Here is a 21674-nt window from a genome sequence, read left to right on the forward strand (position 1 = left end):
ATCACATGCATATTCCCTATTGACATTCACCTATCTGGCGCGCCCTGGCGCGTCTGGTGGCGCCCTTAACAAAGGACGAAATCTTAAGTGGCAGTGACTTATTAGCTTGAGCAGACCTCATAATCAGACTATATAATAATGTTTCAAGACACAATCATCTATGATGACCTATTTTACACAATGAAGTAGGATTATTTCAGAAAAAACACAACTCTTTGGTAGATACTTTAATTGGAATGTCCCTTAAATAAATTTACAAAATATATATATATACGGATAATCACACAGTACCTACTGCAGATTGAGAAAAATATATTCCAATTTCAAAAACTATGGCGGTAAACAGTAACACTTTGGTTATCAATACACAATAATATGTAAAGCTTAAAACGATATTAAATACATTAGGTGAAAATACACTTATAAGTGGTGGGAAGTACTTTAGACAAATTAATATAAAACAATTACTACACTAAAGTTAATTACGTTTTAAGAAAAGTATATAAATATGCAAAGCTTAAAGTTATTTAATAAACACGCACGATACAATAATGTTGATCTCATCTCCAATAGACTCACACCATGAGAAAATTAATTAAGCTACACATCACTTCGAGGAATAAAACATCGATGTTGACCGATCGAAACATTAATTATATAAGTGTGGTGAACTCAAATATTTCCAATTATTTGAATAAACTGTTATAAGTTGGAAAAATCCATGGAATTTGCCAGTTAATTATCACTCATTGTACACACAAGGTCATTTTCGAACAGATTTTAAAATTATAGAACTTTTTGTAGTTCGCTATTTACCCAATTACCAATAGCTTTACGTTGGTATGTTATGTAGACTCAGACCGTGTGTATGATAAAGTTTTATCGGTATATCGCGTAATCGGTAAATTTCCATAGCAAACTTCGAAGAATTTGTCTGTGGTTTTGTCCGTGGATACTGGCATCCGTTATTAATATACCAACGTATCCAATGTTGTTACTAAAGACCGATTTTGAGACATTGTCTACTAAAATTTCATATTTTTGCTAGGTAACATATTTCTAGATTGATTTTATCAATAACGTGAGTAAATCAACAGTCTAGTTGAACTGAATCAGGTGTAATTGGGAGTTTGTTTCGATGGATTTGATTTTTAATAAATATCATGTGGAACGAGTGGGACGGACTAGATACAAGTCTAAATTATTTGCACCGTATGTATAGTTACTCAAATATATTGTGATAAATGTAGAAAAAGCATTTATTTGGCAAATCGTGCACCTATTGGCATTGTCTGACAATAGCTACTTAAAGTAAATTTTATTTTATTTTAGACATAAATGTAAATATACTGATTACATTTAAAAGAGAAAACACTCCGAATTCGTAGCACTGGTTTTAAATTAAATAAAGCTTAACATTAATATGTCAAAGACGGTTAAAACATATCTTTAGGACCAATAATAATAATAATACACACCATTTATGGTCATAACAAAACTACACTTATTTTTACGAATTAGATTATGTCAAACAATATACATGCTTAGAGTAATGGTTTAATTTCCAATTTTCAAAAGGTTACAGTAACATTATTAAACATATTGGAAATATGTAAATATATAACAAGAACAATAATGACAATAAGATAATTTAAAATTACAAAAACCAACCCTCGCAGTCATTTGAAAGGAAAGGTTCATTTTTGCGCTTGATCTGCACTTAAACTAATAAAGCTTTCATTTTACGACGAGTAAATACCTTACAATGAGATTCAATATACACAAAAACATATTTATAGAGCTGAAAAAATCTCACATCGATGCATTAAGTTGCAAATTCAATCGCGTGATAACTTTGGAGATCATGCGTTTTTGTCATTTTGTAGAAAATAATGTAAAAGACGCCACAAATATATATTATCGCAGTTAGTAATATGAATTGACAGAATTGAGCTACATCGTACACAATGATCCATTAAATGTGGTTAAAACAGGTAATTATAATTTGTGCTAATGTGTTTTTTTTATCTTATTGTATTAATATTTGGCAGGTTTCAAGTCTGTTTAAATTTACACGATTAAAACTATATATATATATATTTACGAATAAACTAAAACTATAGCAGATAACCAAAGATATAGTGGGTGTATACTTTATATCAATAACGTAACTAACTCACTTACATGTCCAACGCTTTTTTTTTTTAAATTAACTCATGTTTGATAAAAAAAAATAGCAGTAATCGTCAAAAAATAAATAAAGATTTTCGGGACTTCATTTAATACCAAGTATCCACCCACCGAACCTTGCTGCACATTCCTTACAATAATTGGTGTTCACCTTACAGTTTTATTAAACTAAGCTTACTTTTATTAAAACTAAGCACTGAACGTCTAGAGCGCTACACGTAGATATTGAGTGAAAGCATTTTTATGCTATTATACGAATCTTTTATTTCTTACGTATGGAACTTGTGAATAAATTAAGTTAAATATTGTTGCCAAAAATAAAATTGCCAGCCAAATATAACCTCGCTTCGACTGTACCTATAAAAATATGCGTTATATTTCAAATACCTAGCTCCACGCTCCACGCTTACTTAATAACATTACCCTATGTTTATTTTTGGATACCTAGTGCATAATAATAAGAAAAATAAATTAACAGACTGCACGTAATCAATTTATACAAAACATGTTTGATTACAACTAACCTACAACAAGTAATTCTGGTACTTAACGTAACGCGATCAACATAAAAATGCGCACAAACGTGATAATTGAACGTAACATCAACTTTATTAAACTATTCACACACACGAGCCACGTGCACCTCGTATTCCGAACATTGTTACATGTAAAACACTAGAATTCAAACATAAGATGACATCAGGCTAAAGTTCAGAATGGATTATTACATTTGTATTGTGAATGTGTAATTTTCATTTTAGTATGTATTATGTAACGGCTGCTCACAATACGCAATTTACTTTTTTTATTGCAGATATTTCGATCCAATTGAAAGGAGCGTGGTCACGGCGTACCTGCAATGGCGGGGAAAAACCGTTGACAAGTACTAGTAGATTAATCTATCCATCCTATTTCTACTTAGTTTTTCTTTTCTCCATTCCATATCACACAACACTACCTTTATCTCTATGCACTGATATCGACAATAAAGAAATAGAAACCGCGTAAAGTGTGTACCCGTTAGATATTAAAATGTCTGTTCCATAATAAAATGTCAATTCTGCGAAACGTACAATCGTTTCGGAATACGAAATGTGGCAGCAACAAACAATACTCGTCATTATTGACACACACGTAAATATGTACGTCCGATAACGTTCATGTACGTAGTCGGTACGCTGAACAAGCGCTTCTCTAGAAGCACGGAAAAGGCACAAAATTCATAAGATACAGCGCTGAACCACAACTTCCGTAATATAATTTCATAAGAACTTTATTTACTACTCCATGGAGTACTACACTACAAACGTCTAATAAACAATCAAAGATAGACTCAGTATATAAGTCCCTACGTACACGTCTGACCTTACCGTACTAATTACTAAATATTTTTTATAAGAAAACCGTTCATATAACAGCGTAGATAACCGAGTTGTTGATGCTCTTTGGTACTATGTGTATTGCTGTTAGCACTCATTGTTATTTTACAAGTCAATACTGAATAATAATGAATAACATATAGACAAGCAATGTAATTAAACTATCATTTCATTACACATAACGATATTGTCTTAAAAATACATATTTATATGCAATTTTTTATGGAAATTGATTGACGTAACATTGGAGTATTGTGAGAGTTCAATGCATAAACTAGTTAATTTACAAAAACACTATATAATATAATAGTAAAGAAATAAAGCTCTCATTTTTATAATAAGTGATTCTTAATATTTAATTATGAAGATTATATGTACGTAGGTTATGTTTAGAATATTTCCGCGGCATTACAATGATTAAGGCTCATGTTATGATGTTAGTAATAACATAGATCACGGGCACTCAACCTTTTTTAACAATAGTTTGTTATTTCTTGAGTTGAGTTGAGCTTTGTCTCAACGAGATGAACAATCTGTTTATTTACCAAAATTAATAATTCAATAAAGGCCACTAACAGAATATAACATGCATGATGGTGATGATGATGATGATGATGAATAAAAACCTAATTTTATTTTTAGGAGAGGTCACTAGGTAGGTCACTTCATGATTTAAATGAAAATAAATTGTTATTTGTATCTATTGGTCAATTATTAAATTGCTTATTTATTCCGTTAGTTACCAATATTCTGTCTTAAATAAGAAGGTTGGATGTTTCGGCACAAGGAAACTATTGACAGATTTTTTTCCTCTTATAAACAAAGTGTATGACGGCCCTCGCATTTTCAAGTTGATTGTTGACTGATTTTATGTATCAGTTAATCATAGTACTTATGTTACTATGGTTAAGTGTTGGTTTAACAACAATTAATCATAATTGTTTTTGCTCTAATTATTAATCTTGAATGACAATGATACAAAGACACATAATTATTTATGTTGCATTAGTACTAATCGTATCGTCTTAAAATTAACTTTATTTGAAGACGAATATTTGCACACGCAATAAATTGTTATCAATTACTGTAAAGCGTTCAACATATTATTATAATATAGTAACTTTATAGGCCGGTATATACTTTATAGTAACTTTATCGTATGATATTCGTCACACTATAGAACAACATACAGAATTTCTATAAGTATTATATTCGTTACGGTTGTTAAATCTGTACTAATATACTGTAAGGTTAAATTGTCTATTTTCCACATTGATAAAACATTGAGCGTGAAAATCATCTTTTCACTGAGATAATTGACAAATGTAGCATTTACCAACATGGTATTTACTGTCTTATCTTCCAAGTTACGCTGAAGCTCCTATATAAATTGGTAATTGGTAGCAGATGCAAATTTTACACCACCACCTCTTGTCAGTTTTAGACGAGAGCATCCTCTTGCGGATCAATTTCGATCACGAACGTGTGATTACGACAAAGAACACATTGTTAGCAGAGGAATTTACACTGGAATTATAACGTTGAGTGGCGTATAGAAGCAGCCATAGTAGTCGGTTCTTGACGACTATAATAGTGTAAAGGAAACTTAGAGGCGAGATTTTGTATGTGCCCCACGGTTTATATGTGACGGGGATTTTAAGACACATTCGCACCTTCATTGCAACAAAGTCACAACAGCAAATTTTGTGATTTTACAGGAAAACACTTTTTTTTCGCACTTTTTTTTATTACTAGATTCCTATATTATTCCTGGATTAGTGGATTAGCGTAATTTGGATAAACTTTGACGGCTATCTTTGTTATACCATACCAAACGAAGGTATTATTTATAAACAATTGGGCCTACTAGGTCAGTTGCTATTTTGGATAATTATGACTTTGTTGCACCGTTTGTGCGATGTGTTTATGTATGTGTGCGTGAGGGTGGTGCGGTGTGGCTACTGGCGGTCGACGGTGCGCTTGAGCCACTGCGTGAAGTGGCGCAGCTGCCAGGCGGCGCGGTCCGACTCGTCGCGCAGCTGCGCGTTGTGCCGCCGGAGACGACGGACCTGCACGAAACAATAACACAAGTTTGAAGGTAGAACCCTTTGGGGTTCGACCCCGGCGGCTCCACCGCCACACCTATTTCTGCCACATAAAAAAATGCAGTGTTAAAGCGCTGCTGTATTCTGGTTTAAAGGGTGTGAGGGAGACATACTTTTCCGTGGCATTTCAGCTTAGACCTCGAGGGCAGCGGAGCATCTGTGGCCGACCTTAGGTAGGAATATCTAATCCTATCTGGGGTTGATTGCAGTTGTTCATGGGCGGCAGTAGCCACTTATCATCAGTCGGCCTGCATGCTCGTCTGATACTCCTACATTATGAAAAGAAAGAAAAGTGGCCGACCCAAATTGGTTTTGCAGTCGAAACCGAAACTCAAAATTCCAAAAAAATACTTCTCAGATGCAGCTCTTCAGCATACTGAAGGCCAAGTGGACAAGAAACACGTTTTTGTCAAACGCTCGAGTACAGCTGAATGCCCGAAAGTACACGAAAATCGACTGAACGACCGGCCGGACTTTGATCGGACATTAAGTAAGTAAGTAAGTAAGTGGTAAGTGGTCATTAAGTAAGTAAGTGGTCACTTGAAAATTTCTAATTTACTTAAAGATAGCAAGATAACAATATGTCAATTTACCTAGGAAACTCATCAACGTCAACGTACCTGACGTTTACGTAGGATATACATTCCGATAAAGTTATGATTAATTTTACAAAGAACCAAGATAGACATTATTAGACTAATTGAACCTGTCATTTCGAAAAGGGCACTTCTTTTAAAAATCACTTTTTGGCGCCATTTTATTTATTGAAGCGTTTCACATATTCCCTGTGAAAAGTGCGCATCTTCATACATAACAAGTCAACTTAAAAGGCACACGAACATTGAAGTCTGTTTGAAAATGGCACGAGTCTGTTTGAAAAATCAATGAAATGAATGTGTCTGATTTTAAAAAACTAGAAAGATATGCGCCAGCAGAGTACCATACTTTCTATACGGATTTTTTTGCATGGCCAACAACTTCAGCAAACAATGAATATCAAGAAACTCAAGATAATTAATTAGTAACAGTTCTTCTTTAAATATTGATTTTGTATCAACATCAGGAAGGTCATTTTGAAAAAGGCAAGTCCTGAAATTTCAATCAAAAATAACTGTATGATAACTGCTTTTTTTTAATAAATAAAAGTCACAAAAAGTATATCTTTCTTTTATTTAACTACTCCTATGTTCAGTTTCTTTACCATTCATAACTTTTTTTTATAATAAACATATTTTTATTGTTCCTGAAAAGTTTTAATTAATGGACTTGAGTTCTTTTCGAAATGACAAGTTCAATTTGTTTCGCATACGAATGAAATATTTTTCAGTTTAAATGTAAAAAAAAATACAATTAGGTATACGTGGTTCTCGATGCGTTAAAACATATTAGACAAGTTTTTTTTATAATATAGGAGTAGCAGACGAGCATGCAGTCCACCTAATGGTATGTGGCAACTGCCACCCATGGACATCTGTAATCAACCCTAGATAGGATTAGATATTCTTACCTGAGGTCGGCCACAGATGCGCCGCTACCCCTGAGGACTAAGTTGGAACGTCTCGGAAAAGTCTGTCTCCCTTACCACACCCTTCAAACCGGAACACAGCAGCGTCTACACTGCTGTTATTAGGTAGAAATAGGTGTGGCGGTGGTGCCACCGGAGTCGAACCACAAAGGGTTCTACCATTTTCAAAACACACATTCAGATGCAGATTCCCTGAGGTCTGATAAACCCATGTCCGATTACTGGTCGCGTCATTAGATACGTCAACAATATTAACAAATTTACCTAATTTATATCTCATACTAGTGACAATTTGCCTATTTCTAAACTGTGTATGTATTTTTCAAGGAAATAGACATGAATATTATCAAAATATAAATCAATCAGCGTCTTTTTCAGTAGGCCTAACCTTATTGTTATAGGTAGGTATAGCCTTGTTGTTTGAAACTCTGTTTTGAAATCGGAGGTCTGAGGGTCGAACTCCAAGAAACTACTATTTTTTTTATTATGTGGAAAATAAATTAAATATCATATGCTTTAACGGTGACGAGAAAGCCACTTTTGTTGTATATACACAAAAATCATTTAGGCGTGTGGATTCTATCAATCTTAATGAATTATGAACGTATTTAAGTAATTCCTCAACTAAATAAGATACGACTGGACAATACATATTTTGACAGGCTGTATTAAAACATCAAGTGTGAGTGGCCTTTCAGTATTGCAAAGAGGTGCAATTAACTTATTTAAACAAATCTGTACTTAACCAGCGCATTGGGTCATGGTCTCAAATCCTCTAATCGAGAGAGGAGCCGCGTGTCAAGCAGAGTGGTAGTAATAGTGGTAGGTGTTGAGGACGATGTCCCTGTAGTTCCGGGACTAGAATAGGGCTACGGTATCCCCTGCCTGACGTAAGAGGCGACTAAAAGGGAGCTTCTGGGGTTGCGGGCGGCAATAGTAGGAGCTAGAACCGTCCATTAAGCGACCCCGGGAAGGACGGCGCTATGTGTGGTCGCATACCGTCATGAACATCAGATGGTGTGGGAGGAGCGAAAACTGCTCCCACGTCGTCGGGTGCCTTTTGAAGGTTTCCCCCTCGTAACGAAACAAAAGGAGTTGAGCGCAAACCTCCTCCTCGAGCTGGTGTTGGTGTCGCTGCGAGCACGCGGCGTCCGCCTCGAGCGCCGCCACGCGCGCCGCCAGCCCGCAGCCACAGGCCACGCCCTCGCCCGCCCCGCCCCCCGCACTAGCCCCGCCTCCCACACCCGCCCCGCCCCCGACACTCGTCGCACTACTGGTGTTGCGAGCCGGTGCGGAAATCGCCGTGTCGTTCGTCTGTAACAAACGCGTCATGATTTTTGTAATTCTATATTTTACAATAATTTTACAATTAATGGCAGTGATAGCCTCGTGGTTAAGAAACTCGGCCTCTCGATCGAGGGGTCCGAGGTTCAAATCCCAGGCACGCACCTCTGATTCTCAAATTTATGTGCGTATTAGAAGTTAATTATCACTTGCTTAAACGGTAAAGAAAAACATCGTGAGGAAACGTACATACCTGAGAGATTTATAAAAAAAATCTCAAAGGTATGTGAAGTCTACTAATATGCACTTGGCCAGCGCGGTGGACTGTGGAGACTCGTACCCAGCAGTGGGACAGTAATGGGTTGATGATGATGATATTTTACAACTATAATTTTAACTGCAATCCTGTAACTATTTGTCTACTAACACAATACGCATAAGTATACGTGCCATGTTACACCAGTCAAACAAATACATACAAGTGCCACACACTGCTAGTATAAAACAGAATATGTATATGTGTGGCGGTAATACCGTCGCATGCAAACACAGTAATATCTCTTTTAAAATATAGTCATTATAAACATTACATATTTTTGCAAAATTTATTTTATTAATCCATATAATTAAGAGTTCTACTTACTAGGACATCGGACCAAGAATCGTGCACCGGTTCAATTGGCAATGGTTCCAGTGGCGGTTCAACGTTGTCTATGGACGGATATTGACGCTCTTCACAAATCTATAAAAAAATGTATATTTGTGTGATATTTGTAGTCTCATCAATCCTATAGCAGCTGGTCTTTTAATATCATACATTATCTCATTGTATTATATATACACACGATAAAATATAGCAATGGACTTAATATTGTATTTAAAAACTCAAAAAAATACCTAAGGAATCTCCGTCAGTGGGTATGGTTAAAAGGCAAATATGAACATATAAAAAAATATCATAAAAACAAAAATCTGACTCCTTAAAAGATAGCCTATGTTCGATCCCGCAATTTGACGAATTCAACGATAAATTCATACACAAAAATCTTTAAAAATAAAACTAACTTAAAAAATAAATTGGGGTCGCCATACAAGAAGAAAACGCTATATTTCGACGTTATTCCTTTTATCTATTGACCTGTAGTAGGATTTCATAATATTTACTTAATTAATTTCAATGGCTGTTATAATAACAAATAACTATTTTAGTAATTTGTAAAAAAAAAATGAAAGTTTTGGTGGCACGGAACCCTCCGTGTGCGAATTCGAGTTGCGCTTGGCTATTTTTTTATTTTTACAATATGGGAGTAGCTAATGGAGAGTATGGGAGTCCAACTGATGGTAAGTGGCTACTGCTGCCCATGGACATCTGTAATCAACCCTAGATAGAATTAGATATTCCTACCTGAGGTCGTCACCGAGGCATTCCAGCTTAAGTTAGTACTTAACAGCTGGAACATCTCGGTAAAGTATGTCGCCCTTACCACACCCTTCAAACCAGGACACAGTAGCGCTTACCATAGCTGTTATGAGGCAGAAATAGGTGTGGCAGTCGTGCCATCAGAGTCGAACCACAAAGGGTCCTATCATCTTCAAAACTATTATATGTTATCTCCATCACCCAGGGTTGACTGGCAGAGAATACCATTAGGTATTAAGGTTACCCTTTGTAACCCTTAGTTTAAGGTGTTCAAAAATAAGGAAATAAATAAAATAAAAATAAATGAATACTTATTTAATTATGTATATCTAATTATGTAGTATATTTTTAAACATACAAAATATTATTATTTATGTAGTATATTTTTAAACATACAAAATAGACACTTTTTAAAAAATAAAGTAACTTATTTTTGTAAGAACCACTAATATGAACCAGTAAATCGTGAAAAGCAGTACTGGTAGCAAAGTTAAATAACATGTTAGATGTAATCATATTTCTGTAATTTTGTATTTTGCTACTGTTTGTTTTCTCTAATAAATGATAAATACAGTTTAAAAACTAAAAACCATGCAAAAATCGCACAGGGAAAATCATTAATCGTGATTCGTGACGATCCTAATGAGGTGAATGGGATAAAATTATTAAAATCGTGTATTGTCATCGCTTTTTGATAATTGTTTAAAATTTTAAATTAATCGGACCGTTCAAAGTGGGTAAAAATCGAGTTCAAAGATTCCGTTACATACATACATACAGGTCAAGCTAATAAAAGCGCGGTAAAAATAAATAAATACTTGTAACATGGCCCGTGTGGCGGTGTGCACGAGCGTGGCCCAGTCGAGCGCGGCCGCGTCAGGTAGGGGCAGCGGCGGAGCTCGCGCGGCCACGGCACCCGGCGCCACCGCCCCCGCCCCCGCCGCCGCGCCCCCCGCACTCGACCGCCCGCCCTCGCCCAGCTCCGCGTCCATCAGCCGCATCAGCTCTTCCTGGATATACGAAAGAGGTGTTGGGAGATATTTAACCGACTTCAAAAAGGAGGTGGTTGTCAATTCGGCCGCTATCTTTTTTTTTTATGTATGTACACGAATTACTCCGCCGTTAGTGGACCGATTTCAATAATTCTTTTTTTATTGTATAGAGACGAGCTGGAAGTTGGTCCCATTTAAATATGGTTAGGATCCATCGATGGGTTCTGGAGAAAATGAGGGGAACTCCTCCCTTCCCTTCCTTTAGTACATATTTCTAAAGTCGGCGCTCATATTAGACACACTGTTTACATCGGTATCCAACGAAATATATTGAGCGCCGACTTCAGAAATATGTACTAAACCAACATTTATTTCATTTATTTTTTACTTTGTAGTGACATAGAAGTCGGTTGTATTTTTTTGTTAAAATTTTTTTTCGGATTCAAATCAAAATTAAAAGTACTATAGGCTGAGTGATCATTTGACCGATAAAACGGTGTGGTCTGAAGTAGCTCCAGCTCCACATGTACCACTAAGTTAAGAGTATGAAACATTTAATTTTTAATAAAGATGTGTGTTATGGAGTTTCTCTCGCCGCTTCTTTCTCCATAACGAAACACCTTGTGAAGTGGCGGTAGTTGTATTGACATTCAAAAAGTGCTTTGTAAAGAACCTATTTAGAATAAAAAAAGTGATTTGATTTGTGTAATTCATTTTTGGCCATATTAAAAGCAACAATTGTATTCTATTACTATCAATAAGTGTAACGCTGTTGTATTGGTGAATAAATAAGTAAATCTTACGGTGAGTGAGGAGGTGTTAGCCGAAGAGCGATGTCGCGAGCGGCGGCGCAGCGCCTCGCCGCCCGGCGACGTCTGTGGTGACCGCCGGGCGCTTCGCCCCGATCCACCTGTCAAATGGTAAATAGTTCCACATTATCTACCTATTCCTACTCGACTTTATGGTAATAGTTTGCCTTTTTTATACAATAAAACTTATAAACGAGTATGTAGTGCACCTAAAGGTAATAAGCGGCCACTGCCGCCCTTGGACATCTGTAATCAACCCCAGATAAAGTTAACATTCCTACCCGAAGTTGACAACAGATGCTATGTTATGCTATGCTACCTCTAAGGCTTTATAAGTATGTATCCCTTTTTAACCGGAACCTAGCTGCGTTGAATGCTGGTATTATTAGGGTGAAATAGGTACGGCGATGGTGTCTGTTCTGTCCTCACTGTACTCAGTTCGACTTGGACGCCACCAGCGCCACACTTATTTTTGCTTTATAACAGCGTCATGCGCGGCTGTGTTCGGCTTTGAAGTGTGTGGTAAGGGAGGCATATTTATCCGAGGCGTTCTAGCTTAGTCCTCGGGGGTAGCGGTGCGTCTGTGGCCGAATTCGGGTGGGAATATGAAGTCCTATCTGGGGTTGAACACAGATGTCCATGGGCGGCAGTAGCCACTTACCATCAGGTGGACTGCATGCTCGTCTGCTCGTAGCTCCGTTATCACACACGCTGTTACGTACCGGTGCCGTAGCCGGAGCTGTCGGAGCGCGGCGGCGAGGCGCGGCGGCGCGGCTGCTGCGCGTCGGCCGCGCCCTCGCCGCCGCACTGGCACCGCGCGCTCACCGCTAACGTAACCGTCACCTGACACATATGTTACAATATATTTATCAAATCGAAATACTTTATTTAAAAAAGTATTCCAATAACTACAAAAAACAATTTACAATGTGGAGAAAAGTGTATAGTCCGCTCTGAAGTTGTTGCGAGGAGCTGTAGTCATACAATTTACTATGGCGACGCAATTCATTTCTATATTCAGAGCGGACTAGCAGTTTTACGTGGACTATTTCTAACATTTTTAAATTACGAACATTTCTAAATTACGAAAATACAGATAGGTCAATCATCAAAACGCAGTTAGGCCACTCTGGTCCTAGCAACCTCAATTAATGTTACCTTAAATTTACATATATTGTTTTTATTTTTTAAATACTGCAGCTATGCGAATAAATATTAAAAATAAAAACTTTACAAGCTCATGATAAGAACTATTTTTTACTTATTATTTGACATTTAAACTAGCAAATTTTCTATGTTGAATTTTCAGTTGAGACGTTTTTGCAAGTAACCAGTAAAGTAAAGTAACAAGTATGTGTAGCGCTCACCGTGACGGGGTCGGAGGTCTTGAGCAGGTCGACGAGGTGGTCGTGCGGAAGCGCGCACACAGCCGCGCGGCACACCTCCAGCAGCCGCGCGCCGCGCTTGATGCCCGCGCGCGCCGCCGCGCCGCCACCCTCCACCGCGATCACCAGCCCGTCCGCTTGCACGTGGAAACCTGCACGCGATAAAATAATTTTCCATTATCCCGTAAGTACCACGACAAACTTGGGGAGAACGTAGGTTAGGGTTTGACCGCGTCGCCACGGCATGCGTCGCCACGGCAGAAATCGGTTTTACGTGCGGCTATAGATGTTTCACATCAATAATATTTTTTATTTATTAATACGAGTAATCACGCTTTATTTTAACGGCGGCAGTACACATGGGTTCACTTGTCGCTAACCACCCATTTTTATCTCATTCCATAATTTTAACAGACTCTTCTTTAGACATATTTCATGGTTTGTTAATGTCAGACAAAATATGTGTTAACTATTTCTGCTTCATAGCAGCAGTGTTTAGTGCTGCTGTGTTCTGGTTTGCAGGGTGTGGTAAGGGAGACATATTTTTCAGAGGCCAGCTTATTTCTCAGGGGTTGCGGCGCATCTGTGGCCGACCTCAGGTAGGAATATCTTATCTTATCTTGATTCCATATGTCCATGGGCGGCAGTAGCCACTCATCATCACTGGACGTGGACTGCATGCTCGTCAGCTACTCCTATATTATAAAACAAAGTGTCACCGAGTTGCGAGGCGGCGCCGCGCTCGAGCGCGATCTCGGCGAGCGCGTGCGCGTGCGGCGGCGCGACGCTGGCCAGGCGGCGCAGCAGCGCGTCCGCGCCCGCGCCGCGCAGCCGCACGCTCTCGCCGCGGTGGTAGTACACGCGCGTCCACTCGCCGCTCACCACCCAGCCTGGGGACATAGATTAATATAATAAACATTACTCACTCCTAACAAGAAAATGTTACCAGTTTTGACAATTGAAATTATCACTGTCATCTATTTGCGTGTTTGAAATATATAAAAAAATGCAGTTTTTAGATCATTTACGAATGAAACGATACGTCTCCGCACTTTTTCTTCGATTTCTTGTTTTTGCACCGCTTAACTGCGCATGTCGGTATTGTTCCGCGTAATTTATACCATGACAGCCATTAAATGGCTGGTAACAGTGGTAACAAATACTTAAAATAAATAGAATATGAAAATGTTGATGGTACGAAACCATCCGTGTGCAAGTTCGACTTGAAATTAGCCAATTTTTGTATATAAATATTATTTTTCTACTACTGAGGACTAAATTGGAATAGCTCGTGACAGTCACTCTGTCTTGCCATACTCTTTAAAAGTACACCAGTATTTAACAGACAATTTATTAGGCAGAAATAAATGATGGCCACTACAGTCAAACCACAACAAGTTCTACCATCTTGAATTAAGGAAAAATAAAACAATAATATTGTTATATGAACAAAATAAAAGGCAAAATTCACTACATACCTAAATATAGGTCCACCATCTTCATTTTTAAACTAACTTCATTTTTAAAAAATAAGTTTAAATGGCTACTTCTGCTGTATTTTTTGTAAAAGCTTGTTGCTATAAATTGCACAAGAGTGTACTTGTAATATTTTATATAGATAACAATTTTATGGAATCAGATCATTTTTAAGTATAGTATATTTTACATAATCCACAAGGACAACTTAGGATTAACAATTGCTTCAGCATCCGAATCATGGTTAAAAATATTTAACATAATACTTACCAAGCAAAGTGTTAGTCGGTAGAACTAAGATAATTTGTCGGGTGCTGTCTTCAACAATCACAATAGTGTCAGCTGATACGCCCATTAAACAATCGAGGAGTATTCCACCTGCACCTTCATCTTGAACTTGTACCTGTAACACAAGTATTAAACAATTTTACTTCTTTATTTTTTTTTTATAAGACTAATCTACACATCTATACATATAAATAAAAAATTGGAGTGTCTGTTTTTAATATTGAAATAACCTTTTTTAATACATGTTTATGAATATACATACAGTGCATATACCAAAATAACATTTTTGCAATTTTTGTCTGTTTGTTCTGGCTAATCTCTGAAATGGCTGGACCGATTTTCACAGGACTTTTATTGGCAGATAGCTGATGTAATAAGGAGTAACTTAGGCTACTTATATTTTAGAACTAGCTGTGCCCCTGTTTCTTTTTAACGCGGGTGAAACAGCGGGGCACAGCAGTCCACCTGATAGCAAGTTGCTTCCCTCTATAGACACATGCAATCAACCCCCGATAACATTAGATTCCTAACTGAGGTTGGCAACACATTGCTAGCCCTGAGGACTAAGTTGGAAAGCCTCGGATAAGTAAGCAAGTAAGCCTTTACGACACCCTTCATAACAAAATAACACTGCTGCTATTAGGAAATAGGCGTGACGGTGTTACCATCAGAGTCGAACCACAGTAGATTCACATGTGTCGCACTGTTGGCAACATGACCTCTTATAATGAGAGGAGTTTAATCTAAAGTAAATTGCGAATTGGTAGACTTTGAGAACTCTTTTTTTGTCTCAGAAAAGTTTTAAAACCATCCTAAACATATGTTTCTTCACAATGTTTTCTTCCACCGTTAAATCACTGGTAAGCAGACTTTAGTAAATAACTAAGCATAATACAATTAACATATAATATCTGAACAATTTTAAATAATAGAAATGAACTGCTAAAACATCAAAAGTATATGAGCACTTACATGAAAGCATAACGCTCCGCCAACCAAAACATCATTGGTGCAATTATCCATTCTCGGAGTTACTGCGTTGCTGTTGGAATTGTTGCTGCTTTTCATCAGTAAAGATGAAAATATCGCTGAAAATATTTGTTGAAACGTTAAGGAATAAATAAGGTAATAGTATATGATTAGACAATAAAATCTTTTTATGAATAAGTTATTATTTTTTTTGTATTTATAAAATGAAGTTAAGTAATTCCGCCCGATTCCTCATACGCATAATATAACATTTCAAGTAATTTTTTCTATTCAGTTATTTGTTATAAAACACATTTTACTCACAGAATTTTTGGCCAGATTCCACTGTAGTAGCAGTCACATAATTCTTAGCTAAATCTTTCAGGTACTCTTGTCGAGTGCGCGTTGCCATTGTACTAAACTTTGGTGATTGAATTGCTGCGTTCTCACCATTTATCACCTGTAACACAAAATGTAGTAATATTATCTCCTTTATATTTAAAATACTTTAAAATAACATATCGTTTTTTTCATTGATCAGAATACCTACCTTGCTTAAAAGTAAATCAGTGAAAACTTCACCCTTAGGATATACTGCACTATCTTTTATGGGGGGTCCAAATAAAGGCACTTCTTTAGCACGACTCACAGCTATACTATAATGTGTATTCTCCGTACACGGATCCATCACCCTCACCACCACGAAAACGTGTTGAAATTGAGATCGAATGTTGCGTGGCGTGAAGGGGGCAGCACCTGGTTCTTGGAAGACAATCGTTACGATATCGTTGCCTATATGTCGTTTCCTTAACAACTGCTGTCTATTATTTGGCGTATATGGAAGCATGGTTGACACGTGAAACATAATTTCACAGCCTTGGTAAGTGGTGTAGACAGAGTAAAGTCCGGTGGAATCAGTTCTATTGTCTAGTCCCGCCTTATATTTATCGAAGTCTTTTAATCTAACAGTCTGTCCTAGCATCTGTAGGAACTCTACGAACGCTGGGCCGGCCTCTTGGTTATTATACATCTCCTCCTCGGTGGACTGGCCACTCTTGCAGTACATTACACCCACTTTGTAGTGCCTTGTCACACACTGTTCATCGAGCCGCAACAGTTGTTCTTCAGCACCATTCCCCGTAATACCAAGTCTGTAAGTAAATGAATAAGACATAATATATTTAACTAACATTGCAACATCAGTTTTAGAGATATATATAGATCCATACAAAAACAAATAAAAGAAGACGAAATTCCAGGTCTTGGTATTGCAAGTTTGTATTCTTTAACACAAAGTATTACTACCTTATAGGAATAGTGAGTGGTTGTGTTCTGGTGCGAAGGGTGTGGTAGAACAGGTAGGAACCAGTCCTATAGGTGCTATAGTCCGATTTTAACTTAAGTGCCTCTGTTAGAAAAAAATAATTAACAAACCTCAAACAGCTCAGTTGCAATTCGGGCGCTACGTATTCCAGCACTTCCTTAGTGTTATAAGTGGCGCTGTTATTACTGGGCTTGGCTGTGGGCAGAGCGTCTTCGAGCACCGATCCCCTTAATGTCAGTAACTCGGAGGTCCGAACGATCAGTCTATATTGCCAGGCGAGCTGCGACATCGGAGCAGACGAGTCGGCACCGCCCCGCCGTAGCTCTACCCGTTCTTTCTTAATGGAAATGGCCACAGGGCCGAGATTCTCATCCATTCCAAACCAGTTCTGATGAGCTGTAATTTCGAAAACATTTGTAAAAAAATTTGTAAACAAGCTACAAAATCAGTACAGTTTATACATACAAGGAAAAATACCGTAAATAAATTTATTTTCACCTTATAACATTCTCTTAAAATCCGTCTTGTTGATTTTTCAGTAGCAATTTATTATTTATTAGTATTTAGCTTTAGGCCTAATCCTTATACTTTGAACAGAGACCTGTGCCTAACATTGAAACATAAATAGGTGACTGATAAAAAGTATTAACTTACGCTGAGTATAAAAATAATTCCTGTAATACAATGCTCCAGAGTCTTGGCTCTCCACAGGCAGTGGTGTGAGGGCCTTTGCAAAGGGACATCCGTGCCGCCAATGCGACTGCCCAGGTGGGAACTCTAACACAGAGAAGCCATAAGCTGCGCGATGTCGATGCCATCCCCCAGATTGTCCGGGGATTGCACCCCGTGCTGTACGCGAGCATAGCGAAACACAGCGTTCTTCTTCACCTACAAAACAGAAAATGAGAATTTCAAATGAGATACATTTAGTGAATGATGTTACGATTATAAAAAATATAAGTGCCTGAATTAATTTTATAATTCATATAATTATAGTATTTTCACTTTATAATTAAATTAAACAGCCCTTCTCTGAAATGTACAAGATGTAGATGTTACAATTAATAAATAAATTTTAACAGAAAGATTACAGTGAGAGATATATAATTTTCACTTGAAAATCTAGAGCGCTAGCCTAAAGTGCAGGTAGACATGTGTGTTATGTCTTTATGGAACAAAATAACTATGTAGAATACAAACATGTTAAATGTGTTACATGTACATATGCACAGTGGCAGGAATTTTACAAACGATTATAATATTATCATGGCAATAATATTTTCAATTAAAGCTTAAAGAAATTCCATTGTAAGGACAATTTAATATTAGAATGGAATGTCACTTATACTAGACTTGGCATGAAAACCAAATCTAAATATAATTAGTCTGACCTGCTAGAGATGAATTATTAAAACTATGGCGACTTAAATTATTTTGGAAAGGCTAAAACTTTCATTATATCACACAAAGTTACAGTAATGTTTCATATCATAATAAGATAACTAAACATAAGATATATTATTACTAAGATAAAGGATCTTATAATATTTATGTTATATTTATTAAAATGTTGTAGAAAAACATGTAGATTCTTCCTTAAGAGAATGCAAGACAAGTCATTTAAAATATGTGAGTCAAGTATGATGCCACCAAAGGATTGTTGTGTATGAGTGAGGGCTAAAGAACCAGTCCTGTGACTCACTGATTAGGAATGCTATACAATCTCACACACAGATGACAATTTAGAAAAAGCCTTTCTTTGTTTACAAAGTATGCACCTTTTATAACAATAAATAGTTTATTTATTGTATCACTCATTTAAGGTAAATTTGGATTGAAAGCATAACAAAGTCACATTTTCCTTAAATATAATGACAAATTTTAACTGCATTGAAAATACCGAGGAAAGATTATATAAATAAACAAAAGCCTAGACACGCCTGTATAAATTTATGTAATGTATGTAACAAAATTATACATAAATTCAAATTGAATTCCTAGTGCAGATTAAAGTATTCATGAGCGAGCAATCTTTTGCCATTCATAGTGAACGCATGACTGACTACGTTAAAACTTACTACATTCATGAAGCTACTGGCGACAAACATATTCAAAAGAAAGTAGTGAAAAGAAAACATGAACAAACAAGAAACAATTAATAATTGTATATTGTCAACATTAATGATATAATTATGCATTACATGTACTGTGTTGAGAATAGTTCAAGTTTTCTTTTCTACTCTTGATAATACCTCTTTGAAATATTTTTTTTGTAATATAAATCTAATGATTACATTCGATTGTGTGTGTCCATGGCGCACATGATACAGGGAATCCTACTGTGGGGCTGTGAGTGTAGAAAATGTAAAGCGTAGTGTATTATCATGTATAGAGAGAGACTGACCATCTGATAATACGTAATCACTGTTATTACGGACATTTGCAATAATTCTGGAGACCTGTCCTCAATGTTTATAGGTCGCAGATAACTAATCATAATAATGAAGATAAAAAGCCAATTCATAATATCGAAGCCTACAGAAATCTAAAACAATAGGAATTGTGAAATGTTATTTAGTGTGTCACCTTTTTCCCACAGATGACATTATGTGTGACAATTTTATAAGAAGTTGTAGCGTGCTCATTGTTATTTCATGACATTATCTGCACAAGTATTTTGTATCACTCAATGCTACTAGATCTTTTGACCTACATGATGATGTAAATAATTATCCAGTAACAAAATGCTGGTAGGTATAGCTTCAATTTAAGAATGAAAGAAATAAAAACATTATCAACAAAAACATACTATTAATAATTGTGCTGAATTATGACTATTTGTAGATGTTATAAAAAAGGAGTTTATAGGAAAAACGCAACAAATATTTGATTTAAAAGAAAGCAGTTCCTTACCTCCTAATTCATTCCTGAAAAATGGGCAGCTCTCGAGTAACTCATTGGAACGGCCATCTCCAGTGTCCGGGATTGCATCTTCCCCTGGAGGTAAGCCACGAGACAGTAGTGATGCTGCCGATGCCCCTGTTGTGGTATTCCGGCGTCTGCTTAGCAATGCACCACGGATTTCAGCTGCATAGCTCAAGTTTGCCATGAGGGATTGGCAGTCATAGTGTGCAAATTGTTTTCTCTTACTGCCATCTGGTAATGACGGGATTGGGCTGTCTTCAATCGCTTGCCGTTGTATTACAGTTCCTGCGCCTCCCCACAGTTTGTTAAGCTTCAGCCGAGGCTTCGGGCTGATGCTGGCGCGGGGGGTGGGCCCGTCCGCATGGTCGCTGGCCAACACGTCCGGCAGGCGCTCGACGGCCCGGCTCAGCCCCGACGGCTTGTCGGCTACGCCGCCGTAGTTGTGAACCATGGCAGGAAGTCGCTCGCTAGCTCCGCCGATCACGTCGATTGAACCGTGGCTGCCATATTCCCGGCGCAATCCGTTGCTGGACGGGTGTTCCACGTATATTAAGTCAAGACTGGAGTTGCTGCGGTACATAACATCCCTGGTTTCCTTCCTTCTTGGATGATCTGGAGCGTACATGGCATTATTTTGACTTTTACCTACCCGCTTACTTAACTATCGACGGACGCAAAAATTGTAGGAATGTACTTTCTTGGATCAAAATACACTGTCTTACGGACTAATTAAAAATATCGCCGAAGAAAAACTTTCCCAGTGGAATCACTTGCACTTATTTTACCATAATTACAGTTAGCTGGATTAAAACACAATTTTGTCTAATAAACATCAACTGTATGAATTGAAAAAGTTTCTTGGACGTATATCAGATACTACATTCATTTCTACTTCGATGTATCAATAGGCACATAAGCGAAAAAAATTTGCAAAGCTGCAAACAATTTTAACATTCTAAATATTCTAATGATTGATGGACACAGACAACTGCAAGACAGGGCAACGATTTACTTTCATACAGATAAAATAATTTTATAGATTTTTAATAAAAATGTATTCTGTGTCCATAGAGTTACTATAGATAATCAATTCCATCACATAATAGAGCACAGATTGAATATGCACTGCCTTTAAAGGTTCGCCTAGAACCAATCGGGCCGCAATGCAGCGCGTTGCAAAATTAGGCACCCGCTTATTAGTATTTTTGATGTGAAACATCTATAGCCGCACGTAAAACCGATTTCAGGCGTGGCGACGCATGCCACGCTATACGATGGTATATATATATACAGTCTATATATGCAGTAGTGTGAACGGTGTGGCGACGCGTCGCCATGCGCAATCGACTGTGCAAATTAAGTAGTCACGATTTGAAATAAATTCGTAAATTTTTGTATTTAATAAAAATAAATGTTTATTCAATAAATAGTCATCGTTATCTGGAAAAAAATCGTAATATTTTATTTTATCATTATGACATATTTAGGTCCTATCACAATATGTTCTTTTCTGCATATTACTCTTACAAAATAATGTCGATGTTTCACATCTGCCAGGCGTCCCGTGACGGCTCGCATTTTTTTTTAAAACTATTGTTTGTCT

At 37.1% G+C, this 21674-nt stretch overlaps 1 protein-coding gene across 1 annotated transcript; it reads right to left on the reverse strand.

Annotated features, from left to right (window-relative positions):
- Window positions 1-3848: 3848 nt before the first annotated feature.
- Window positions 3849-21064, reverse strand: LOC140749937 (signal-induced proliferation-associated 1-like protein 2). Its single transcript, XM_073083194.1, has 15 exons — window positions 20060-21064; window positions 17801-18034; window positions 17257-17542; window positions 16373-16973; window positions 16147-16282; window positions 15826-15941; window positions 14836-14968; window positions 13809-13979; window positions 13072-13241; window positions 12427-12547; window positions 11699-11805; window positions 10722-10913; window positions 9127-9225; window positions 8307-8513; window positions 3849-5638 (listed from the first exon to the last, which is right to left on the reverse strand). The coding sequence occupies exons 1-15, from the start codon at window positions 20694-20696 to the stop codon at window positions 5528-5530; spliced, it is 3321 nt and encodes a 1106-aa protein (XP_072939295.1). The 5' UTR covers window positions 20697-21064; the 3' UTR covers window positions 3849-5527.
- Between the last annotated feature and the right edge of the window lie 610 nt (window positions 21065-21674).

The sequence above is a fragment of the Epargyreus clarus genome, unplaced genomic scaffold (genome assembly GCF_041222505.1).
Source record: "Epargyreus clarus isolate Ecla_fem2 unplaced genomic scaffold, WU_Ecla_fem_2.2 ptg000018l, whole genome shotgun sequence".
Classification (NCBI taxonomy): domain Eukaryota; kingdom Metazoa; phylum Arthropoda; class Insecta; order Lepidoptera; family Hesperiidae; genus Epargyreus; species Epargyreus clarus.

Bases quoted from the DNA above. Each gene is read 5' to 3' on its own strand.
- LOC140749937 (XM_073083194.1), bottom strand. From the start codon at position 20,696: ATGTACGCTCCAGATCATCCAAGAAGGAAGGAAACCAGGGATGTTATG. The intron at 18,035-20,059 runs GTAAGGAACTGC...TCTGTTTTGTAG, and splicing joins TTTCAGGAATGAATTAGGAG to GTGAAGAAGAACGCTGTGTT. The intron at 16,974-17,256 runs GTTTGTTAATTA...ATTTACTTACAG, and splicing joins TTGCAACTGAGCTGTTTGAG to ACTTGGTATTACGGGGAATG.